General features: G+C 43.6%; 1 protein-coding gene across 3 annotated transcripts in view; it reads right to left on the bottom strand.

The window, feature by feature from the left end:
- Positions 1–22,308, bottom strand: part of MAF (MAF bZIP transcription factor) — a 183,864-nt gene extending 161,556 nt beyond the window's left edge. For 2 of the 3 annotated variants that reach the window (XM_039721062.1, XM_039721063.1), the window contains exons 1-2: positions 20,636–22,308; positions 10,197–10,262 (exon numbers count right to left, since the gene is read on the bottom strand). In XM_039721062.1, coding sequence (XP_039576996.1) covers positions 10,229–10,262; positions 20,636–21,528 — 927 coding nt within the window. In that variant the 5' untranslated portion in view covers positions 21,529–22,308 and the 3' untranslated portion in view covers positions 10,197–10,228. The remainder of the gene's footprint in view (positions 1–10,196; positions 10,263–20,635) is intronic. The other variant, XM_039721061.1, reaches the window with a different exon arrangement.
- Positions 22,309–26,576: the final 4,268 nt, after the last annotated feature.

The following is a 26,576-nucleotide window of genomic DNA, read 5'->3' as shown; positions in this document are numbered from 1 at the left end:
GGGCTTAAACAACAGGTTATGCAAATATCCATCAGGGATAATGTAAGCCTGCCTGACCCTGCCTCATGGCAAAGGATGGATTACATCACCTCCGGAGATTCCCCCAAACTCTGTTTCACTTATGATTTTATATGGCCGAGCCCCCAAGGGTAATTTGCCCCACTGCCCAAGCTTTTCCTTTATCTGCTCAGGGCTGGTGTGTCAGTTCTTCCCACCAACCAATTACTTGATTTGGGATGTGTTCATGTAAGTGAAAAAGCTGATGTCTGCAGGGCAGCCAGGCAGCAGCATGTGCTTACACTGCTCAAATCCATCACCTAATTCTTATGGAAATAAGCAAATGAATGGGAGGGTGGTTGGTGTAGGAATGCAAGAATTTTGGCTAAAGTTCGAGGGTTGCTTTCAGATAAATTGTGCTAAAAAAATGAAAGTAATTCTAAAATTTTGCATTAATTTGCCTGCCATCTTCAAAAATATTTGTCTTTCTCCTGTTTGAGGGAAAGTCTGAACAGGGCCTGCTGCTTGGCTGCACTGCATCCCCTCTCTTGGAAGGGATGGGGTGGGCATGGGATGGGCAGCAACCCCAGCCTGCATTCAGGTCCTTTCCCTGCTCACTCTCTGAGCTGCAAGTGTTTAAAGAATCGATGCTGGCTGCATCCCTGGAACTTTGGGAAGAGGTGGGACAGCTCCACAGAAGCCACAGCGAGGGATCCTGTTGGAAGCGAAGTGATCTGTTCCCCTGACAGCAGCACCCACGGGCATCACAGGAGGAGCTGGCGCCAGGCAGATCTGAACACCGGCGCTGCTGAAGAAAAGTCTTGCAAAAAGCCTTGCAAAAAGCAGCTCCCGAATCCATGCAAGGCTGCAAAGCCCCCAGAATGAGGCACGTGGGACACTGAGTGGGGATGTGCTGCCAAGGAGCACCGACACTCCAGATGTGTGACAGACACCCTCTGACAAGCAGAGTTTGCTATGGTGGAGGAAGGGGGGAATTTTGGGTTTGACTCTTGCTTTCTTCAATTAAATTAAATTTTAAAATGCATAAATCTCAAGGAAAAAAAAAAAGGTAAAAACATGAACCAATTGCTCTTCCACTTTAGCCTTCCCGGTTTATTTTCTTGCAAACTTTTTTCTGTCATACATGCCATGACTACCCCTAATCTAAAGGTTTTTGTTGCATTCTCTCACCAAACTTGAATTTTTATGTGGGAAATTAAATTAACTTTCTTGATTGCAAACTGGGAAAACTAAAAATATATAATAAATTGCAAGAAATGCTTAAATGGATAATATATCAATAAATAATCCTTGCACTTAATCTGAAAACCATTAGGTAGTTGGAGTGATGACTGATTTAACACTACCCATTTAGTGTACCTGTGATAATGTGTTATTTAAACTCAAGATTTTTTATTAAATACAATTCAGACTAAAATATTCATTTGGAAATAATTGTATAACTTGAGGGATTTTTTCCTACACTTTTTTAAAATAAAGATTTAATTAAAAACACAAGATGAAATAAATATTTCAGGGCAACCAGCAACAAAATGGGAAAATACCATGTGTTTGGAGTTTTAGTGCCCTCTGAGTGCTGGAATTTATTTGCAGCAAGCAGAAAATAGACAGCAAGCATAAAAATTCAGCAGATTCCCGCTAGTAAAATTATTTATCAAGCTAACAAGGGAGGAACCCTTCTAGTAGCAACAAGCCAGCAAGGAAAAGACGTGCCTTTATATTTTACCTTTGGGTTAGCACACTAGTAAAAATGCCAACTGACAAGCACTTCACATAAACATTTCTTTCTAAATGAGCTGCCTTGTTAGAAAAAAATCTAAGCAAAGGAGCAGTACAGTCAACAGACAGAAAAAACCCCAGGATGAATACTACATTGCTGCATATTACAGGAAAATATAAATAAAGACATAAAAAAATTGTTGATGCATAAATGACTTTAATGAATTAACACTTTATTTTGCATTTAAATTAACTACTTGGGCTATAAATCTATCTTAGCCTCAATCCTTCCAAGAAAGAATACATTGCAGTTATCTATTATTTACATCTTTCTTACCTGTGGAACTAAACGTATGCACACACACTCAAAAAAAAAAAAAGAAGTGTGAAATATGTGTGTGTGTGCATTCATTCACGGGCTGTTGTTAGAGCTGTGCTACTCAAGCCCCACTGCAATATTTATCGTATACTTATTTTACGACTGAAGCCCTGAAGTAGGTTTTACAGTTTAGTTTAACGACACCAAACTTTGATTATAAATTATAAGTGGCTTTATTGCAGCCTGAAGAGGCAAAAAATTTGGAGACACTTGATTGCCTGATCCCAATTAAATTTTAAAGAAATAGTAAAGCGACACACATTGGCTGAATAGCTGAGCTCCAAGGAGCACTGCAAATTACTCCTGCTGGCTGTGCAGCGGGGCTAGACCCTCCCAGGACTTTTTTGCTAGAATGAACATTTGACAATTGTCAGCAAGCTTTAAAATAAAACCAAACTAAACAAAAGAAAACAAAACAAAACAAAAAATAGCCAAGGATGGTTCTCAAGCATTATTATTTTCATTGCGGAAAAAAATAGCTCATGGGAGAGTAGGGGGCAAGATCAGACTCAGCATTTCAGCTGGTTCTGTAACTCAGGAAGTAAAACCTGCCACAATTGTTGACAAAGAGAGAAAAAAAGGAAAGTTTTACACTAAATGGAGCAGTCAGAGGGAAAGAGGGAAACACAGGTTGGAGCAGCATTTCTGACTGATCTCAGATGGTTTTCTGGACACAGTTGTAAGACAGATCCTGTGTTACTCACTCAGGACTCCAAAGGCAAACAAGAAAGATGGGGAAAGGTAATAGGAAAAAAAACCCAAACTAGTGGGGGGGGAAAAAAACAAAGTCTGTTTAGAGCTTTTGCTCCCCTCAAAGCCTGACATTCGTCTCGCCTCTGCAGCAGCTCACAATGCAGGGAGGGAATGCAGCGTCTCCCCCTCCCTGCTCCAGAGCCCCAGGCTGCGGCTCCAGCCAGCCCCGGGCATTGCAGGGGCTGAGGGAGAAAGTCTCCAGCTCCCAGATTCTACCCCTGGGCCCGATCCTGCATTCTTTGCACACCCAAGTCCTGCAAAAACAATGGGATTTTTGGATGTGCGGGAAATGCTGAAGCGAGCTGGCATGTGTTAGCTGCTGATGGATTACATTAATATGAATATTTGTCTGTAGGGGACAAACACTTTTGAGAAGTGAGCGCAACATTATGAGCAAAACATCAGCAATAATAACAAAAAAGGATAGAGAGAAGCATCATTGATGTAAACCATGAAATAAATAATATATGTCAACTTTTATGTTTCTTGCCTTTGATCTGGGTACAGCTGACATTAAGTCCAGGAACTGATACCTTTTTAGCTGAGAAGACACAAGATGTCAAGTTATATTTTTTAGTGCAAGGCCAACACATGAAAACAAAGCTAAAGGAGTCAAAGAAGTGAGCATAACAAAAAACACAGAGATTATCTCTTGTCATGGGAAAGAAAATGATGGGAGTTTCCATGGAAGCTGAGTGGTTAATATAATGCTGTCTTCACTTTGCCATTCTCTCCTTATTAGAATATAATTTGGGTCCAAGTAATACGGAAAGAGTTTGTTCCTGTGCACAGCAAGGGAGTGCCATGGGTAGAGCTTCTGCAGAATGAGGACTACAAATGTACTTACGAGCTTATTCCTCATTCCCTGCCTGCCTCTTGTTTTAACTCTCTTGTAAAGACGTTTGAAAGTGGAAGCTGTTTGGAAGCGCACATAAAAGCATCCATTAAAAGGCATTACATTACAACTCCATTGGATCCTGCCCAAGTGATCCAGAGGTAAGCTGGAGCATCACCACAGATCCCAAGGAGGTTAGTCCTGCCTTGGCTATGGTGGCACCAAGTAAATTTGGACTTTGTTTTACTTTCTTGCTTGCTTTATATTAGCACCAGCCCTCTGGTATGGGATTAAGCCCAGAGTCTCTCCATCAGCTCCCCCATGATCCTGAGCATTTACACCAGATAACAGGAAGCAGAATTTGGCCCTAGGTGTCTACCTGGAGCTGAAATTGGGTTAGTAGGTTGTTCCTATCCACACTTACAGCTGTTGCTGGCTAAAACCACAGCCAGAAGATTGCAGAAACGCAGAAGTGCCACCTCTGATTTTCTCCTCTTTAAAACGTGCACTCCTTCCAAGGGAAATTGTCCTTCCTCTGGGACACTCAGGATGTGCTGCCATGCACCCCTCTCGTTTACAGCCTGGGCCCGTTAAGATTTCCAGGCCTTCACACCCCCTTTCCTAATTTAGTCTGGGCCTGAATCTTGGTGCCTGCTCCGGGCTGTGCTGCCGCAGAAGGGCCGGGGAGCGCGGCTGTGCCGTCAATAACCCGGCACAAAGGCCCTGCACAACGCCGAGCCGAGATTTAATTACCTATCACCGCTAACAAAAGCTCTCTTTATTTTGATTAACTTTGAGGGAACAAGGTTCCCCACCATCAGAGTATGTTTAAGTAATTATGCCATACAGACTAATGTGCCTGAAAACACAAAAAGAGGGGGAATAGGGAGAGGGGAGAGAAGAAAGGGAAGACATGAGCTCAGCCTTACTTCCCAATTTAAACTAGAAATGACCTCAGGGTCAATTTTTCAGAGTATCTCAGATCAATTCAATTCTCACCTCCGCTGCCTACCTGCTAGCAAATGAACTTACTGTGCCTTCCAATAGACAGAAATGACTAAAAGGAAATCGCATTTAGCTGCATCTGAATAACCATGGTTATTAGATGATGCGTGCAGAGGAAAAATTACCATTTCCCTTCTCCTTCTCCTCCTTGTGATTGTCATTCTCACCTCACTGGTGATTAAGATGTAGGATGCTCTCGCAGATTGTTAATTAGGTGTTAATATCTGCAAGGGGCCACAGCAAGCTCCTACACCTGAGGTCATTTCTCAGAAGTCAGGCTGTCTCCGGTGACAATACCTGTAATTCCCATAGCTAGTTTGATTCCCACTCAACAGCTGGAGCTAGTGTTTCTTTCATGTCTGGTTTCATTTCCTATCTGAAATTATATGAGTGCTAATATCTTTATTATCTTTCCCATAGAAGTGCAATGCTGGAGCATGGCACAGCGTGTTGTTCATAGGCTTTCTTTTATTTTTCCTTTTTTTTTTTTTTCTCACGGCATTTTCAAAACATTTCAAGCAAAAATCTTTATAGTTAGCAAATTTACAGCTGAGGACTCCATTATGGTTCGGGAGGGGTAGAAGGTAGGAGGGAAACAATAATAATTTGGGGATGGAAGAAAAGAAAAGCTGCACAACTGCTGAATGATAATGGCTCGAACCTTGGGAAAAAAAGGTAATGGCAGGAAGGGGAGGAATTACAAGGACAGTGTGACCTCTGCATGCCTTGCAGGTGCACAGGAGCTATTCTGTACATAGAGGTATTAAAGATATAATGTCTTTAAGAGAGAAATGGGGCACATAACTGATTTTGCCTGCATTTTGGCACACTCAAAATCAGGGTAAAGTTATGTATGATTCAGAAAATGACCAGCTCCCAAAGCACCTGATCTTTGTAATCTTGGCCCAGTGCACTCAGGGGAATAAATTCCCATCCCAGTAGAAATAGTGCGTGGGAACTGGACAACACCAGTGATTTCTCATCCCAGGGTATGAATTAAGGTAAATGACAAGTACTTCAATAAACCAGTTTTCATTAAAGGGCTTCAAGGAACATTACAGCTATTTTTTAACTCCCACAAAAGCCTAGAAGGTAAGAATTAATTATCTAGGTTTATAACTGTGTAAACTGAGATATAAAGAGATCAACGGTAACAGACCTTTAGAAGAAACCTCAGATAACAAGTTTAAAGTGCTTCAGTATTTTGCTGAATCTAGAATCAAATAAGTGGGTCAAAGTCTCACAAGTGAGTCAGACTGTGACTCCCAACTCCCGTTTTCTTCACTCTCTAAACATTGTGACTATATGTGGAGCCTGAGAAGTAATTTTATATGCGGGATGTTAAATCAGTACTTTTCCTGTCTCATCAATCTCCTGTATTTTGGTACAGTGTGAATCGTTTGGTAAGTGGCACAAATTAGAAAACCCAGGAGAGATGTTAAAAATATTACTTTTTTTTCTTTTTTTTTAGCACTTAAAATCCTTTATTAGAACTAAACAACAGCAAGAACTACATCATCAGAAAGTATTTTAGAGCTTATTTTAAACACAGGGAAAAGTATTAAATTGACTTTCCTGGGAATTTTAGGGGAGTAAAAGCTGTTACATATAGCATATAATATACTTTCTCTTCACTCATAAAGATTTGAGACATTTTCATACTTCAAATTCATAGGAATGAGCTAGAAAAGCATTTGAGACATCGTAAAATACTGCTTTTTATAAACACTCAAGAACTTATTTTTTACCTATGCAAAATGACCTGTAAACTGTACTAAACATGTCTGGGGAGAGGAAAGGGAGGGGGCAAGGTTACTCTGAATTTTTTAATCAAGAATAACATATTGCATCCCATTTGATAAAAAAAGATTCTCATTTAGGCTTAATACAGCACATCTGCTTGAAAAATACATACAAGGCTCCCATTGACTGCTTTGGGAAGTTTGCCAATAATATTTTATGGAAGTTATCTTGATATCAGCCTCAGAAAATAAAGACATTTTACAGGGAGTGTTAATTCAACAACGTAAAGTTAAAAATAACTTGCTCATGCACAAAGAAATTTGATTGTTTTTACAGTTCTTAGCTTTAATTTTCAATTTTATCAGATGTACAGTCTAGGAAGAAAAACAAGATCTAATTTGCAGTGAAGTTGGGTAGTTTGATATCACAGGCCATGGCCAGGAAAAGAAAAATGATGTCATGAACAGACAGACTCAACTGCAAATCAAAAATACACGTGAATAGTATGAGAATGCAAAAGGTCTTGCACAAAACACAAATCTCTTTTAAAAATGCATGTGCAAATGCAGGAATAGCAGTGAAAAGTAAGTAAATGTGTATTTTCAGCGTGCCATGATTTCCCCTGTGTGAAAAGTCTTGGAGGCAAACTGGAAAAGGAACAGAAAATACATTTCTGTTCTTTACTGCTCCTTGTTCTCCCCTTAGTTTAGGTCTCATCCATATGGGGAAATTAGGAAATAAACTATACTGCAGTGCTAGTCATTGCCTGGGTGGACACTCCTGCTCTAGAATAAGAGTGGATTTTCCTGGCTAATTTATTTTATTTTGAAAGCAGCTTAGCTGTACTAGGGAACGGGAAAATCCACCCTTACTCCCAAATAAGAACATCCATCCTGAGAATTCACAGCTCAGCTACATACATACAAGTTCAGATTTTGCTTTTTATCATACAACCTCCCCTACAGATATTCCATTGTGGTGGAAGTGCAGGCCCCAGGAATTAAAGGGTGATTTTACCAAAGGCTTCAGTGGGGCCAGAAGCCCATCCAAGGTCTCTTCTCTCACCTGGGATGTAGGTAGAATGCAATTTAGATCCCAGGGTCCATCATTGCCTCATCCTGCCCTTGGAGCTCTGAAAAAGTCCTTCCGACCCTCTTTGAGAACTGAAACATTGTTACACACAGCAATAAAAAAAAAAACCAACAGATTTTTTTCTTGCCCTTTTTAAGAAAAAACCTGGCTACATTTTTTATGTCAGAAGTAAATTCTACTTTCCAACATCATCATGCTGATCAGGAAATACAGGGATATTTTATTCTTATTGGTTCCCTGACATTGGAGGATGGAAAAGCCTTTCTGCATCAAATAAAATACACTGAAGCACAGTGAAACACCTGGGGATATGTATGTATTGTAAGGGATGTTAGCTGGTGCTGCTGGGAGCTGGAATAAGGCAAAACACAGCCCTTGGAAAATAACAGTTGCTTTGTAAAACACCACAATGGACCCTTAGTGGTATTTTATGGGGTAAAAACTAATTTTGTTGCTGGTATAAGAGTGCATATCATAAACACAAAATTCATCCTGCAGTGCTTACTCTGAAAGCTGTCAGAAGTGGGAGGACATGGAGTGACACCAGTACTGGCCTCCACCACCCCTGCTGCTGCCTGACCTGCCAGGGACATCATGGTGAGAACCTCTTAACCAGCAACCACCAAATATTCCTGTCACAGTCATTAAATAAATGGCCCTTAAAATCCTTGAAGCTTGCCAGAAATAACATAATTCCTTCAAAGGAGCCAAGTCAGTAAGTCAGACCATGGAGACTACTGTCCACTACTATAAATGTACAGTCTTAAATTCCCCCAACTAAGCCACCTCCATGAATATCAAGTGAGTTCTCCTCCAGACAGCGTGGAGGATCGGAGTTTTCATATCTAAGCATATTATTCCTAATATCACAGAGACACTTCCCTGAATTGTCCTTCTCCTGCCCAAATTCCCCATCTGACCAGATGTCTTTCTCTCTCTTGCTTTCACCTGTCAATCATGTTCACAGCTGAAATTTGATTTCTCTCCCAACAGTAACCTTAGATGAAATATTACCATAGGGGTCAGAACTGCCTGAACCTTGCTGTAAAAGTTTGTTAACTCTTCCAAGACCCAAGAGCTATTTGCTTAAAACTAACAGATTTTGCTCCTGGTTGTTTTGTTGGGATTTTTTTTGTCTATAATATGTGACAATATAACCACAAAATACTGAGGGAAGACATGAGGAATTTCTCTGCTGTCCCAGAGAACAGCAGGCTAAGCAAGTGTTGAGATCACAAGTGTCAATAAGGGAAAAATATTTCCTTTTTTATTATATGGATAAAAAGAATAAATATCACCAATTTGTATAAATCTAATAGTCACATATATGAATTACAGGAAGCATGGCAGATTTTCCTATGGGATTATTGAAATTAGAAATATTTCCCTAAGAACAAGTTGATGACACAAGTGCTGCACCTTTGCAATTAAAATACACACTTCATGTTTTTACTTCAGCTGATAGCAAGTTGGCTCTGTTCTTGCAAAAAAAATCATATTGCACTCAAAGTTTTCACAAAAACAACCTCAAGTGGTCTTGCTTCCCTCTCATTTACAGTGGTGAAAAACAGAAAAAAAAATGCAGTGCAGGCAAAACCCTATCCAGGGTGTTCCTCAGGGAAGTAAAAGGAGCATCAGGCTTAAAATTAAGGTCCTGGAGTGCTCCTTGAGAAATCTATTCCTACAGCCCATACACCATCAAAAACTCCTCTCAGTTCCATTTAATGTACAGGCTACAGCACCAATTACATCCTCAGCATCCTCACTTAAATGTTAAATAATAAATCTGTTACTTAAATTTATTTTCAAAATTAACAAATAAATCTATAATTTTAATTTATTATTTACATTTATTTTAAAAGATCAAAAATAAATCTATTATTTAAACAAGCTTAAGTCCATGAGCTAATAAAATTCAGCTGTTTCTAACAGCACTTAAGCATTGATCAAAGCGTGGCAGGCTGTATGGCAGGCTGTGTTCTTAACTAAAATAGGAGGTTTCATAAAAAAATTCACACAGGACTCTGTCATTGCAACCTTGGTGCTCATTTAACCCACTTAGTATTTTTATAGTCAAGGTCAATAAAAGTCAGATTCCACAGAAAAAAAAATAAAGTGCCTGTTTGAGTCTAGCAGGGGAAGGGATTGAAAGTTTTAATTCCCACATTTTCATTAGCAGCATATTTTTTAGTCAATGTTGACAGATTGAATGAACACGAATTTCCAGAGGAAAGCAGTGCTGTGAATTAAACTCTATTGTAATTTGTAAGTACTGAAGTCATCTAAGACAGACTCATGATTTTCATCAAGATCTGAGGGAGATCTTCAGAAGACCCATCCTTAATCCCCATAGCTGATGTCTGAACGCTAGCATTTGAAGAAAAAGAAAGAAAACATTTGCAAAGGATTATATATGAGGTGTGGGACACGAGAGAGCTGCCTGGCTGACAAAAGTACAAAGCCCCATCATTGCAAGTGGTTCTTGTAGGCACCTGAAATCAGCCTCACCCAAAAGCCCAGGAAGCTGCACCACAGCCTGTCACCGCTCCCCAGGGCTGAGCAAAAAGCACCATCTTAGCAGCAGAAAACAAAGCAGTGAAATTACCACCCCTGCTGAAATATGGCAAATTGCTAATGAAAAGGAAAACATACCTTTTATTTTTGACCTCAGGTAACAGGGATTTTCACATCACCGTTGTAGATGATTCTCTCGGGTACCTAATTTAGTAAATATATTAAAATAAACTATTATTAAAAGGAATATTTAACATCATAAAGCCTGTCTGCTGTGCCACTATGGTACAGAATAGGACCTTTTATATGCAAATCCTAAATTAAATTTAGAAAGTCTCTTGTACTGTTTATTAACTCTGGCTGAGTGAAGAAGAAATGAACACAGTTTGAAGTGAAACATTTCTAGCTCACACATCTAGTATTTACTTCACATTAATAACAGGAGATTCTTACTGACAAATTACCTTAACAACACGTATTTTTTGCCTCCCCAGTGAATATCAGTTTCTAATATCTGAAAGTGTGTAGCTTTCTGTATTTCTTTCTTAATGATTGTTATTAGCTGCACTAATGTAATTGGCAAAATAATAATCAATTTTTGTACACACTCCATTATTTTCAAGACAGTAGTTTAATAACAAAAGCAGAGCTGTCATTTCCCCCTGCAGTTACTCACACTGTACAAATTCATCCTGTCAACACATATTTAAAACCTAATTTAAAAAAAAATCAACATAGAGTGAATCTTTGTACAATAAGTGAGATAGGTCAGTGAGTCAATCCACATTTCTTAAATATGGATATTTTGTTGTGTCCCTGACAATCAGCTTTCTCTCCCTGAGTGTGCATGCACAGACACACACATATATTTCCTGTGAAGCGCCTGCAGGAATGCTTGAGCTCCGTGCATTTATTGTAACCATGCAGCATAATCAGAGCAAGAATAACCCACAAGCCCGATCGACTTGAATTAAAAAAAAAGGCAAGACAAACTATAGGCACTTTTCCAGCATTTTGATTCCAGATTAGCTCTGCAGCTCTGAAAACAAAAGTGGACGGCACATTTAGAGCCAGCTGAATGATCCCTGTCCCACATCCCACCCAAAGCCCCCCACTCAAAAGAACCCACCCCCTCTTTGAAAGGACCCCACACGCCACTGAAAGAGGCGCTGCCTTCTTGTTTTGGTTTGATTTTTTCTTTCAGGTTTGGAGTTTGTTGTTTTGGTTTGGTTTGTTGGTTTTTTTTTTTTGTGAAAGGGGACGGTGCTTAGATAAATGCAATACTTGGCACCTGGCCCAGGATCTCTAAAAGCGAATGACTCCTGTGGACCTTTGGTGTCATTTTTCCCAGGACGACCTCTCCTTTCATGCCAATTGGTAAATTCATCCTGTTATTAATGCAGGGGGCTGAGAGGAACAGGTACTCAAGCCTCACACCTAAGGAGCATCTAGAAACTGATGTGGTCAGCCTGCTTTCAGTCTTTGCTGTGGCCATCCCTGCCCTAAACCCACAACCATTCCCAGCACAGCACACCTGGAACACCAACCCTCTTCCACCGACAAGGTGCATTGCTTCACTCAGCAGCTTTATTTAACTATCAGTTTATTAATAAGGAAGGAGTCAAAGACAGTAAGAGAGTGTGAAGGCAACCAGAGACACTAAGCTGATTTATTAATTTAAGAAGCCTGATCACTTTCCTTCATTTTATCTGACAGAGTTTGTGTAAGACAGTTATACTTCAATAAGTTCTCTACACTATACTGTGCTATTTTAAAAGGATTTCACAATAAAGGAAGCTGAAAGACTGTGCACAGTCTGGAGACCGTATCTGGTGTGACATGAATATAGTATTTTAACCAGATTTAATCTTACAGTATTCCCTCCTCTACAATGACTTTGCAGGAGGAAACCCTACGGAAAGGAAAATCTGTTCATCCCACACCACAGAACACTGAATCGCATTGCAGACTCCGGCAGCTCTTCCTACATATTAAAATGCTTTCATCAGGGAGTTTGGAAGCAGTCGAGTTGGGGGGAAGGGGTAGGAAAGGAAAAAAAAATACTAGGTCTTTTTTGGTTCAATTTTGGGATATTTTTTATTATCACAGCTCTCAGTGCTTGAGGGAGCAGGGGCTGTTTGCAGTGGAGACACCTCAGCTTTGGAAGACAATTCCAACACCCTGATCCCATCCCCTTCAGCAGTGACATCCCACTGCCAAGGCCTTGGCAAGAAGTTTTGTTTCAAAACTGGAGAAGCAGGGCTCAGGCTGCACGAAAGGGAATCTGCCTGCTTTCTTACAGAAGAGGGCTTTAAGCTTAATCATATACACATTCCGAGGCACATCCACACAGACTTGTGAAACCCAGCCTCGGCAAACGCCGTTCCCCGCAATTCAGATTCTTTAAAAGCCATGAAATGTAAATCCTGCCTGCTCCCATTCCCGCTCCCTGCAGACAACTCGAGGCCTGATCCAAAAATTCATTTTAAAACATCCCTTTGGTTGCCTTTGGGTTTAGATTTGTCTCTGGGTGCACACAGGTATGAAGGAAAATGAAAGGAAGAAAAGGGGGAAAATTCAAGAACTAGGAAAAAAAAGGAAAAAATAGAAAAAGGAAAGGAAAAATAAGAGAGAAAAAGAATGAGAGAGAAAAAGGAAAAAAAGGGAAAGGGAAAGGGAAAGGGAAAGGGAAAGGGAAAGAAAAAAGGGGAAGAGAAGGGAAAATAAAAAGAAAAGGAATGAGTAAAAGAAAAAGAAAGGGAATAAGAAAAAGAAAAAGAAAAAGAAAAAGAAAAAGAAAAAGAAAAAGAAAAAGAAAAAGAAAAATTGCAAATACTGTGGCCAAAGCCGAGGGAAGTGCTCTGTGGACATACCTAGGGCCGGGCGGCCCGTGGGAGCCGCCGGGTGACAACCGGAGCTCCGCTCTGGATGCGCGGCCAGACGGATTCATAGTTCCGCCCTGACTCCCCTTTTGTTGCAGGGATGGAATTTAGAGAGAAACAAACAAGAAACAAACAAACAGCGGATGCGGTCTCACCTTCCCGGCCCTCGCGGGCGGCGGGGCCTGTCCCCCGCACCTGGCTGAGGCGGGACCCGCGGCGGGCGGCCCTGCAGCCCTCGGGACCGGGGCCGGGGGCTGGGACCGGGGCCAGGGACTGGCCTGGGACAGGGACTAGGAGTATAGCGGGGACAGGGCTGTGCGCGGGAGTTGTGCCGGGGCCGGGGGCTGTGCCGGGAACAGGGCTGTGCCCGAGGTCAGAGCTGTGCCTGGGCCGGGGGCTGTGCCCGGCTGTGCCCCTGGACGTGGCGGCCTGGCCGGGCCGGGCTCCGGGCAGCCCCCGAGGGGGCCCGGCCGCCCCCCAAGCGACCCCGCCGGCCGCCGGTGCCGTGAGGGACGGGAGGGGCTGCATCCCTGCACAGGCAGCCCCGGCCCGGGGCGTTCAGGAGCTGCTGGAAGCAGGGAGGTGAAAATCCGTGCCAGGAGCCTCCCCAGGGCTGCTGCTCGCACGGCCGAGGCAGGTGCCGGGCTGGCGGCAGGGAGGTAAAGGCGTGTGGGCTCTGAGCTCTGCCGACACCCCGCTGTCCCCACACCCTGCAGCCTTTCGGCGGCACCCAGATTTGATGGAAACCCCAAGGACTGAAGGTCGGGGAGACGCCAGAGCCTTCGCTGGAACGGGGTGTTGAGGTTCAACGCCTCCGTGCACAGCCATCGGCATCTCTGCTGTATCAGGACAAGCTGGGGCAGCATTGCTCAGGACTGTGGGTCTTTATGAATTAACAATTGAGAGCAGCACCCAGGGACACTCCAACCTCTACCCCCGCTGGAAACTTGAGGACACTGCTCGATTTGTTGTTTACTGGGGATTTTTTTTCTGCATGGAGGAGAAACACCAGTTCTAGAAAACTTCTGCTCTCGCTTTGATTCCTTCCATGTAAGACGTTGTATTGAGATGCATTACAAAACAATGACATTTATTAATTTTAAAAAAAAAGAGAAAATCATGTCACAAAGTCCACAGGGCTTCAAAACAAGCAAGGAGAGAGGCAGGGCAAGTTCTGCCCTCATCACTCACTGCACCACGATTACAGGCCTGCACACTTCACTGTGCGTCGCAAGTGACACAGTTTTGAAAGCCAGAATTTGGAGGGAAAAAAGTGGGTGCAGCAATAGTGAACGAAAATGATCATTTCAGAGAGTGCTGAAATACAGGCAGCGTGCATCGAGGGCACTGAGATGTTGTCACACTCTGCCAGGTCAACCCGATACGGTGATAGATAGCTCGGGATGGAGCTGCCTGTCTGCCAACTACAGCCTTGCAGATCCCTGGCCTCTTGCTTTTCACTTGATAACTTAAGTCACATCCTGGACTATTTTTGCATTGTGTTGGCTTAGAGCTCACAAATCTGAATGCACTCAGCCCTCAGAGTGACAAATGTTATTCTCGGTCCTCCCCCGCAATTTCAGGCAGTCAAGAATTAGATGCAGCAGAGTGTACAGTATTTTAATCTATTGATTTGTACCTGCTGTGCCCAAAAAAATTCATTAGAGGAGCCTTAAAATTATGAAGTGGTTCAGTGCTCAGCTCCCTCCCGAAAAGACGAGTTCTTTCCTGGCCGCTCACCTCTGCCACGTTCTGGGGTGTGCTATATCATGTTATTCATACTGAGACCTGTACTTAAAGCAGAGATCTGAAGCATTTGGTTTCAGACAGCGTGTGTGTGTGTTCAAGCAGGATTCGTTTTTGTCGAATCTATCCCACTCTCCATAGCTACCCCCGGAATGCCCAAGCCTCACGGCAGCCGCTCACAACACAGCGATTCGGAAAGAGAGAGGGAGAAAAGTGTATTCAAAAAAACCTTAATTCCTAACATCGAAGTATGTAGGATTTTTTTTTTCCTGCATGAAATTTTAAATTCAGCCATCTGAACAGGTGTCAGAAACAGTGGGTCCATTTAGCTCCTCTGATGATCGGAGTAATAAATATAGAGGATTTCCTTTCAACACAGCACATGCTGAAATGACACCAATGTAGTTCTGGCATCTGAGCAGATAATTCTGATATATGCATCATTTCCTCCCTAAATCCAGGAAGCAGCTACACTCTCTATCTGATATTAGTATATTATGTCAAATAGAAATTGGTATTAAAATTATGAATGATTCTAGATCAAGAACTTCCTACACACTATGCAGAGGGAGGGGGAGGAAACAGCTGCATAAAAGCTTTCGGAAGGGAAAAGAAAAAAAGAGCTGGGAAAGTTCATTTTTTAAACTAAAAATTTGCTGCCATGTTTCGCGTGGGGGGAGTTTTCAAGTGACATTTTGATTCAGTGCTGGAGTTTTTGTTTTAAAAGGGTGATGAAGACTTTCTAATAAATAGAAGCTCTCCCCGCTCAGTTTGCAAACGGGCACTTCTCGCTGCATGCCTAGGGAGAAATAATTCAGGAAATAAATATGCACTGGTGTGACTGGGATATTTCCCTGCCTTCTCCCGTCTTTTTTTTTAGGATTCAGTCCAGGATGACATTTTTTCAAGAAGGGAAAATGCTGAAGCAAAACCAAAAAAATACTCTCGGCCTCTGCTCAGCAGAAGCCTGGAGGCAGGGCAGGAGAGGGTTATGTTTTGTTTTAGGGGGTGGAAATAAAAGAAGCTTGGGGACAAGGTGGGCTGGGGAGGGAGGAGGGGGCTGAGCCTCAGTGCACACCATTTCCCAGCCAGCAAAGGGCTGCTGTCCACGCACGTATCTCCCGGCACTGGTCACATGAAAGTTCTTTGTAATGTAGTTAATAAATGGAAAGGCACTATAGGACTATGGAAAAAATAGGATGTTGTTAGTGATGAGCAGATTAAGACCACACACACCTTTTGACACCCAATTGCCTGGCTCGGGCAGCATTCCACCCTCTTTTTACCTGTGGGAGCACTGTGCTCCCCTTTGAAATCCCCAGGATTGCACCTCTGAGTTCAATGGGAGCAGGATTGAGGCCAGAGTCAAGCAAGGGGTGATTAATGAATGTAGGTTATTCAGAGCAGAGCGGTTCCAATTAGTCCTCAGCAAGCAGTCCTGCGGCAAAGGTGGGCGCTCCCCTGCAATGACTCATACAGAGAACCCCAATACTCGCTTTGCTTTAGTGAATATTAAAATGTGTACCTTATTTTTTTCCCTTTCAGTCGGCCAGTTGGTGTGTTTCAGGCTAAAATTCAAGTGCAGCCTAAGGAAGGTTGCATTTTTTTTTTTAATTTACAAAGCAAGACTGTCATCACAATGCCAAACTGGAAGAAAGCTTTTTTCCCCTCTCAGGTTGGGGGTGTGATGGGAATTTTGCCTTTGTCACCCTATTCTAGGAAGTCTGTTTCTAGGAAGGTTTTCTCTTATCTCTCAAATCGTTCAAATAGGATGTTTGATTTTTTTTTTTCTCCGTGAAAAAAGATACTTCAGAGAGGCAGAAGTGCTCTCCTCGCTCTCCACTACTCAGTCAATTCACAGTACTTTTAAAATCCTATTGCCTGCTCCTAACTTTGCCTGCAAGGAAGCCTGAAATGACAGCAGGGTGTGAGGATGAGTCTGGACCAGAAATGGTCCTGCTCTGGGCAGCCTGGGGTTCTGTGCTCCCTTGGGGGCTGCAGCACCACTTCAGCGGGGCTCTGCTGATGACAGGTCTTGTCCCTTCCCTTCCTTGCTCTCAGCAAGGGCAGCAGCAAAGCTTCAGAGTGCCTGCAAAAACACCTGGGTGTCGGTAAAGGCTCAGTCAGGGAAGGGAAGGGAAGGGGGAGACATAATAACGAGCAGCCTTGTCTTTATGAGAGGAGATAATTCCCAGCTCGGCCAATCGCAACCAGTTTACCCACAGATTACACATTAACCAGAAAATGGAACTCAAATTAACCAGAATCTGGAGCTTGAACCATTACTCAAACCCTGGTGCAACAGCAGGTCAGATGCCAAAGGGCAGGTTGGTGCCCCAGCACTGGGGAGGGGTGAGACACAGCATCGGCTTCGGAGAGCAAGCACTGCTGTCACCAAGAGAGAGGCTGGTGTCAATCCCTGCCAAAGGGACCTCAGCAGGAGCAGAGTGACCTCCAGCACCAGCCACTGCCCACTGACACAGGCTGTCGTGGGTGCAAGTGCTGCAGGGGGGGCTCAGAGCCACACCTTGACCTTGCAGCTCGACCCGTGACAGGAGCTGGAGCAGCCAGGCAGAGGGATGGCAACAAGTCCTGTCCCTTCAGGGCCACCAGCACCCGGGAGGGATGATCTTACTGCTGGGAAGAAACTGCACCAGCAGCACGGGGGAAAAACACAAAGGAGAAGAAAAAGTGTTTGGTTTTTGAGCCTGGTTCTGGAGATAAACCCCCCATCCTCGAGAGGCTGGAGCATCCTTCGGAGAGGCCTCTGCCTCTCACAGAAAGTGGGCAGATAATCCCATTCAGAGAGCAGGACAGCACTCTGCCGACAGACACTTCAGGCTCTCAGGGAAAGGTGGCTTTAAACTAACTGGGTCGAGCATTTGAGGAGCCTTTCAAAGTTCAAATGCCCTTTGACATGGGGAACTGCAGTGAAGAGGGGCTCAGAGACCTGAATGTTTCTAGCACATTAACCTTTGGGGTTGATTGTTTAGAACAAATAACTCTCAAAAGTTGGAGGAAGTCCTTTGGATTTTTTTTCCTTCGCTCCTCAGCTCTCTCTGGACTTTCTAAGGCCTGTAGCAAAAGAAAAAAAACAACAAAACAAAACCAAAAAAACCCAAAACTAAACAAAAAAATCCACAGGGTAAAAAAAAAAAGAAAAAAGAGGGGTAAAAAAGTAAAGAAAAGAAAAAAGGAGGCAGTATGGACCAAAATGGTAAGAAATCTTTCAATCTAGCATTAAGTGGCTCTGTGACAAGCCAAGCCTGATGCAATGTCATCTTTTACTAGAGACAGGCATGCTTAGCTGGGATCAGATGATAAGAGGATGTGAAGTCTTCTCTTTCACTTCACTCCATCATAAAACAATCAAAATACAGGGCCATATCGTGTCATCAGGTTTTTAAGCAGACCTCCCCTTTGAGATCTCCTAGAACTTGGTGGGATGATCTGACTCACTGAAACTGCCCTCACTGCACTACTGAGAAGTCAGAAGCAGCACCTGAAAGCTCACGTTTTTTTCATCTACCTGAAAGAGAACTTGGGTCCTAGCGGGTGACAATTTTCCATTTTACACGAAGCTATCCTTTTCCTTCTCCCCTGCTGAACATTTTTGAGTCCAGCTCGTGGGTCAGCATCGCCCCTTCGGCAGGCAGCACGCTGAAGCACTGCGCTCGCAGTTATGGAACTTTGAACTACAGACTAAGAAACTGAGTACGGAATCAAAAAAATGCAGTTTATTATTGTAGATTATTCTCTCTTTCGATATAACCATAGAGTTGAAAATGAAAGAAAAGCACATAGGAACATCACACGTGGTTAGTTAGTAACTCAAGATATAAAACAATTTTGCACAGCAAAATATGTAAAAGAAAAAGTAACTGACAAGATTTTTTTATATTTATTGTGGTAAGATTTACTTTCCATTTTTTTTTAAAAGACAGGATATCAGTCCCTGAAAATAAAATTTACTGATTATTGCCTTTAAAACTGTGGAATTTTTGAAGTTACAGAAAATCCAGTTCTGCACCACAATACAACTGTAAAAAAATCTGCATCATTTTAAAACTGTGCAGTAATGCCATCTTTATAACTGCATAAATTGTATTAGCGTTCTAAACAGGTTTGTAATTTTTTGTTGTTGTTTTTGTATTATATGCTTGCAGGTTATATCTTAGTGCAATTCAGTATCAAATACTTCAATTTTGAAAAAAAAAACAAAAAAACAACCCATACATTTTTAATGTAAAATACCCCTATAGATATAAACAGGGGTGCCTCCCCCTTTTAATACTTTGGTTTTCAAATACAGTCAGTGGTATAGCAAGGACTACATATACCCAACTTATATTTAAGTTGCAAGCACATGCTGCATAAACTACTTTTTAAAACAGTCCCGTTGCAAATTCTACCCCCCTTTACATCACGACAGTAAACAATTTAGTGCATCAATCTTTAAAAAAAAAAATCTACATCTAAACAGACCTAACTCTTTCGAATTTATCTATAACATTCCTTTATCTGTAGCATACATTTTAACTGGGCTAACAGATGACAGAAACTAGAATTAAATTATATACTAGGAACCCAGAGCATTCCACATTTGACAATGACCAAACGCAAAATGAAAAAAAAAAATGGGGCAGATCACTTAAAATTAATTTTAGACTGTTTTTAGGCAACAGCATGGTTTCAATGTGCCCCCCAAGTGGGATGTGAATTTTGTTTTTGAACATCTTTCCAAAGTTCTTTCTGTGTTTTTGTTGTTTTTTTTTTATTTTTTTAAAAATTTTTTTGCCACATTAGGTTACCAAAATCCATTCTGGCAGGTTTTTTGAGAGGGAATGCTTCAGTGCATTTAAAAGGAAGTCTGAAGTTTTGAGTAACTCAAAGCAGTTTTAGAGCAGATGCAAACTTTAATGGGAGGAAGAGGAGGAGGAAGATCAAAGGTTGCACTTTTTTGCTTTCAACCCAAAAAAGTGATGAGGCAATAAAACAAAAGGATGAATGCCATGCCATAATAGTCTCCAAAAGTCCATTTCCAAGCAAAAGAAAAAAAAATAATTATACCATACATGACCAGCATGCAGGGTTTTTTATTAATATAATGTCTCTTTTTCATAGTCTTTTGAAACAGTTATAGTTCATTGTTGCTAAGACAAAATAGCAAGCGTAATGCATGAGATGAGTATGGGATTCTAATGGCAGACTAAAGTCTCACGTTTGGCAGATTAAGGCCAAAACTCACATGAACACACCGAAGGCTGATGCAGGCTTGATTTTGGCAGGTTGATCTAGGCATATCTCTAGTTTTGCACAACAACGCTAAAAACTGATGGAACTCAGCAAGCTGGAGTCTAAAATTTTCACTTTTTTATTTTTTGTTTTGTTTAGTTTTTAAATTTTTTTTATTTTATTTTTCTTTTTGCAAAGCTCAAATCTCATATGAAGAACTCAGGGTGGCAAAAAAAAAGTCTGACTTTTTGGACACAGCAAGCTCAAAAGAAAAAACCTCATGAACTTAAAAATATATATATATATATAATGTGGATGGCAGGTTTCAAAGAAGAGCAAGCTTCATATGAAGAACTGAGTTGGTGGCTAGTTGGATCTTTCAAATTAAAAAAAAAAAACACAACAGCAAGCCCCCACAAAAAAATAAAAATAATAATAATAATAATAATAAACAGAAAGGAAACTCATGTAGAACTTTAGGTTGGCCAACACGTAGCCAGCAAAACTTAAAAAGAAAAAAAAAAAAAAAAAAAAAAAACCAAAACCAACCCAAAAAAAAACTTTGTTTTAAAATTGTTTTTAGTTTTTTTTTTTTTTTTTTTTAAAAAAAAAGGTAATAGAAGGTGGCAAGCAGGGTTGTGGCTCTAGCAAAGCCCCCAACAACAACTCACACGGAGAACTTTTAGTTAAGGTGGCAAGGCTGTGGGAACTCACATGAAAAACTCTGGAGAGGAAGGGTTGTCGCTGCTGGATCCGTTTTCTCTGAAGCCATTGCTGACCAGCTTCTCGTACTTTTCCTTGTAGGCGTCCCTCTCCCGGACCAGCCTGGAGATCTCCTGCTTTAGGTGCTCCACTTGCTGCAGCAGCTGGTTCTTCTCCGACTCCAGGACGTGCCGCTGCTGGACCCTCTTGAAGCGGCAGGACTGGGCATAGCCCCTGTTTTTGAGGGTCCTCCTCTTCTGCTTCAGCCGGATCACCTCTTCCTTGCTGACGCCCCGCAGCTGCCGGTTCAGCTCCCGCACCGACATGGTCACCAGCTGCTCGTCGGAGAAGCGGTCGTCGAAGTGGAGGTGGTGGTGGTGGTGGTAGTGGGGCGCGCCGCCCTGCGCCGCCGCCGCGGCGATCACCGCCGACACCACGGCGGCCGCCGAGCCCATCTCCTCGGCCGGCACGGAGCCGCCGGCGGCCGCGGCCAGCTGCTGCCCTCTAGCATAGCCATCGAAGGCGCCGGGCAGCGGGTGGTGGCTGCTGTTGATCAGCGCCTCCACCGCGTCCTCGGGGCTGAAGCCCAGCGCCTCCGGGTTGAGCTGCTGCGGGTACCCCGTCATCCAGTAGTAGTCTTCCAGGTGGGTCTTCTGGTCGGAGCCGGAGCCGGGGCTGGGCGCCGAGAAGCTGGGGGACGGGGGCACGGAGCTGCAGGGCGTGCTCATCGGGGTGGAGGAGAGCGATCCCCCGGCGATCAGGCGGCCGCACTGGCTGATAATGCGATCGGTCTCCACCGGCTCCTTTTTCACTTCAAACTTCATCAGATCGAAGTCATTAACATATTCCATGGCCAGGGGACTGGTGGGCAGGTCGGAGCTGCTCATCGCCAGCTCTGATGCCATCCTTTTGCTGCCGAGAGTCCTCCAGAAAGGGTGCGCTCCGGGAGCGAGGGGGCTGCTCTGAGTCGCCACCGGGTGAGCCAGCTTGATTTTTGGCGAGCTCCGCTCCGCTCTCCTGCTCTGCCTCCGATCCGGTCCGCCCCGGCGGCTCCTCTCCCGCTCCGCGTTATCCCTCGCAGAGGCTCCGCTGATGCATCAGAGCGCGGGGCTCTCGCTATTCGCCTTTTGCATAGAGGGATTTTTTTTTTTCCTCCTCTCTCCCTCCCTTCTCTCTCTCTCCTCTCGCTCTTTCGCAGCTCGCGAGCCGCAGCTGGAAGTGTTAGCTGGTGTTGTTGCGAGTAAATTTGTTGTTGTTGTTGTTTTGTTTTGTTATTTTTAACACTTCATGGTGCTTTTCCTCTGGGCTCTCTCCTGCAAAGTGCAGAGCGAGGAGAGAGGTTCATCGGGGGAGGGAGGAGGGAAAGAGAGCGAAGGCAAAAATTAAAAAAAAAAAAAAATCAAAGTCTGTATCGCAACCAAAATAATAATAATAATAATAAGAGTTAAAAAAGAAAAGAGAGAGAGAGAAAGGAAAAAAAAAACCAACTCGGCCTCAAAGCTACAGCAAGAAGATGAAAAATATTTAAAGGTTTGATCCGGCAGGAGAGTTTAAAGCATTGCGGAGTTTTATAGCGCCCGTGACGTCAGGCGGGACACGGGCTCGGGGCCGGGCCAATGAGCGCGCGCCGCCCGGCCTCATTAGCATAAGAGTCTAGCGACAGGGAAACTTTGCGGGCTGTCAGTCAGGGCTCAGCTGACTGTCAGCGCCCGCTTAACCCCCTCCTGGCCGCCGGCACCGCCCCCTGAGCCCGGCCCGGCGCCCGAGGGCGCGGGGGAGCTGCGGGCGGCCGGGAGCAGGGAAGGGGAGCGCCGGACGCGGTACTCCGGGGGAGCCGGCAGCGCCCGGGAGGGAGCGGGCGGCGCGGGGCTCCGCTGTGCCCGGCGCGGTACCTGCGGACGGGCGGGCGGCCCTTCCCCGGTGGCGGCCGCGGGTCATCGCTCCGCACCCCCGCAGCGCCCCGGTCACTTATTGATTATTTTCTTACGGGGACGGGGCATCGATCCCTCCATCCCCCACGCCCGCCCGGAGGTGCGAGAGCCCCGCAAGTTTGCAAACCCCGCGCTCCCCCCGCCGCGCTCGGCGTGCGGGCCAGGACTAATTAATTTAATACATTTAGAACTAATTGTATTTACTTTCGCCTCTCCCCCAGCCCCCCCTTCCCGTTCGGGAGGGGGCTGGGGCCGGTCCGGGGGCCGAGGAGCGGCGGCGGCGGGAGCGGAGCGGCGGAGCGGCTCGGTTCGAACCTCGACAGCGCCATCTCTCGTCCGCAGGTCAGTGCCGAGCGCCGGGACGGGACGGGACGGGACAGGATGGGACAGGACGGGCCCCCCCGTCGTGTCCCGCCCGCCCCCGCAGCCGCCGCGGTCCCGCCCGGCCCCGGCTGCACCCGCCGCGTCCCATCGCGGGCCGGGGAGATCCGCAGCCTCCGGGGCTGCCAGGCTCGATTTTCCGACCGGGCTTTATGGGAATATCGATAGAATTAAAGTTACTTGTAATTCCGTGATAAATGAGATGTCTCTAGTAAGTAAGATTAAGTGCGGTGCTATAAAGTTGTTTATCTGAAAAGTAATTCTCAGAAACCTGACTTCTGACACTTGGTCATATATTAAACCTGCTTCTTGAACATTGTACTTCAAATCCTCCCTTCTCCCCTAGCCCAGTCCCTTCCCCCCCAGAGTTTGCTATTTATAACCCCGCTCAGGGCATCACTCTGTAGGTGCGGGCAAGGCTCTGGGTGATTTTTCACCGACTGTGAAAGTCATCATTTGCAATAGCCAAAGAATCTCTGCTTAGGAAACAGCACTTGGCGAGTGGATTTACGAATGGATAACATCTTCTGACTATGCCATTATCAGTGTGAGTGCCAGTACTAACATCTGAAAGTCATACAGCATGTACTGTTCCTGGCAGCTGAAAGGGGTAGGGCATACTGCAAATTTAGGAAGATAACTAGATCTAGAAATTATCATAGTGGCAATTCTGTAAAGATAAAAAATGCTACCAACATTTCTAACAAAATCAAAATACAGTTGTGCACCGTCCTGCAACACACCCGGACACAGAGCCGTGCACATCTGCAGCTTCATCTTAGAGATGGCAATCCATGACAAAGTTAATGCAAGTTAACTGCTCAGGCTGACTTTCCTATTTCTTCACTTTGTTGGAATCAACAAAACTTCAGGCTCACAGCATAAATCCCCCTGGGATAGGCCAATTCCCTGTATTTTTTTTTTCTCCTGAGCAAGATGAATGTGGCACTATGTACCCTTTAAGATGCTTACCTGTGAGAGACATAAAGTGTGCGCTTTATTTTTAAAAATATTTTTAAATGAAAAGGTGATTGCATTTCAGAATGTACAGTTGTAGTATTTCCCTAGGCCGTGTGGTAGATGGCTATAGAAATGTGGCTCCAGCCCCATAAAATAGTTTGTTTGGATGTGAAGATTCAAAGTGCTACATGTGCAAACGAGTAAATTTCCTGAGTAAACTCTGAACTCTAGACAAAGAGTATGAAATTGTGTGAGCTAATGGGGACCGTCTCTTAATTTATACCAATGTAAGCAAGTACTGCAAATTAATTGAAGCTCTGACCTACCAGAGCAGCGAGTAAAATTATTAGTTGTACAATATTGTTCTTGTGTGATTGTTACACAGAACTGCTGCACCAAAATGTCTCTACTGTTCAGTGCAGCAGAGAGAAAAGATTATTAGCAATTTTTGGATAACCTTCAGAAGCAACATTCTCCTCCCTACAGTATATAATTCTCGATTTAGTAGTATTTTTCTTTATTATTTGGCTATTCACAATGGGTGTCTAAACATTTACAGTCCTCTATTAACAGTGTTTCTTCCACAACAATCACACACTTTCATTTCAATTAGAGCTATTCACTCTCCAGTTTTTCCACAATTATCGCAGGCCAATTCCCTGAGACTTCTCCCTTTTCCCAGCACTGTTTGTAACAATCCTGCCCCGAGCCAGGCAGAGGGAAAACTCCTCTGTCCCCCTCACAGCTTCTTGCTCCTGTTTGTTTTCAAGCATCTCCGTTTGACGACGTACCCGTGGAGCCCTGCTCGCTCCCAGTGTGCTGCTGACCTGTTTCATGAGCCTCCAAACTAATGTATATTTATTGTGGGAGAGTTTTCTGACAGACCGTGCAGGGGGGACGTGAAACATTAACTCCAGAGCCTCTGGGGTCGGCCTGTGTGGAGCACGCCAGCAGCAGAGGCAGAGCTTGCACCGCTGCAGCGCGTGTGCCTGTCCCACACACCACATCCAGCAGGAGCAAACGTGCAGCTTTCCTGTTATATGGACTCACAGAGTCGTTTGTTATAACTTAAACTCACGTATCAAGACCAACACGTTAAGTACAGTTACTGCTCCTTTTGTTTATTTAGTGTCTTATTTTATGGTGTGGAACTAAACAGTGTCCACTGAATTTAACTATGAAACCAGCCAAACTGATTTCAGAAAGACTTCTGCAGGGTAACAGAGTGATAAGGCATAAACTACTCCTAGGTGCAGTGCTAGATAAATCCTTTTAACAGTCTTCAGATCAGTTAACAGGGTAAGTAAATCACATATCACTGTTAGCAGATTTATGGGAGAGAATTAATAGAATCAGACGAGATAATCTGGTAGGGATAAAATTGCTGAGGAAACAGTCCTGCCTTATATTGGAGGGTATGAAACAACAGTCTGATTACTGGGAGTCGTTATGGATTGCTGAATTATGAGCTAAATCATCATAAGAGTAATTCAGTATTTATTAATTCTTTTCTCTTTAAACAACTCACAGATGCAAATAAAAGCCTCTCTCTCTTTGAAGACACATTCTTTATATATTTTTATTGGATGTAATTTACTGTTTGCATTACCTGTATTTACTTCATAATTGAACATTTTGCATTCAAATTTATGTAATGCATTATGCTTGAGAATATATTTCTCCCTTATTAGCATAAATAGTCACTTACCTCATGAATTACTAACAAAGTTTATCTGAAAATATAAGTATATTTTTTATTAAGTGGAATACAAACATATGTACAATAAATTCTGATTTGCCAGTAGTTGTTACAGAAACACAGAACAATCCTGTATCAGAGAAGAGGGAAAAGAAGGAACAGTGAAGAAGCAGAGCCAATTACTGTGTGTGTATGTGTGACAATAATTTCTTCTGTCAATGTTTTGTTTATTTTTAATAAAGGATGAGTGACTCAAAGGTTTGCTTTAGAAGGAGCAGATGAAAAAGTATCTCCTGGATTAATTTCTTCTCTCTCTTCCCCCCAAAATTTTCCAGTGGACTTGGCTCCCTGGTGTTGTGCCTTGCAGCCTTTGCTCCGAGCTCCTGCTGACCCACTGCACGCCAGGAGTGGATGCTGCTCTACACTCATCTTCTCATTTCCCTTTTTTCCCCTAATCCTGTTTTTATGCTTGGGTTTATGTCCAAATAATCAATATAATTTAGGCCCATTCTGCAGTATCAACACAACCTTGCTTATTCAGAGAAAACCCCAACCCTATTGACTTCAAAAACGGTGGGATTGAATCCTTGATCCCATTGAAACCAATGACAAAACTTATATTGATTTCAGTGGAAGCAGGATCAGGTCCTTGATGTTAGCAATTTGTTTATGTCAGAGGGCTGATCCTACAAGAAATGAAAGACAGCAGCAGATCTGGCAGGAAATCAGGTCTGCTCCCCAAAATCCAAAGGCAAAGCTGTGGTGGAGCTCCTTTGTGCTGAGGTTTTAGCACGGGGATGCGGCGTGGTGGGATGCGTGTATAATTTTGTCTGGACGCAGAAAGCTGGTCCTCCTGGGAGCATTCAAATGAGCACATCTATAAATGTAGCACAGCAAAATGAGCTACTTTTGCCACTCTCGCTTTTCCCAAGCCCGGCACAATCCATTTCTGTGACGACAGTTTTCTGCCCCGTACGCATCC

The sequence above is a fragment of the Passer montanus genome, unplaced genomic scaffold (assembly GCF_014805655.1).
Source record: "Passer montanus isolate IOZ18808 unplaced genomic scaffold, ASM1480565v1 scaffold45, whole genome shotgun sequence".
In the NCBI taxonomy this organism is placed as follows: Eukaryota; Metazoa; Chordata; class Aves; order Passeriformes; family Passeridae; genus Passer; species Passer montanus.
This window is presented reverse-complemented; position numbering and strand designations above follow the sequence as displayed.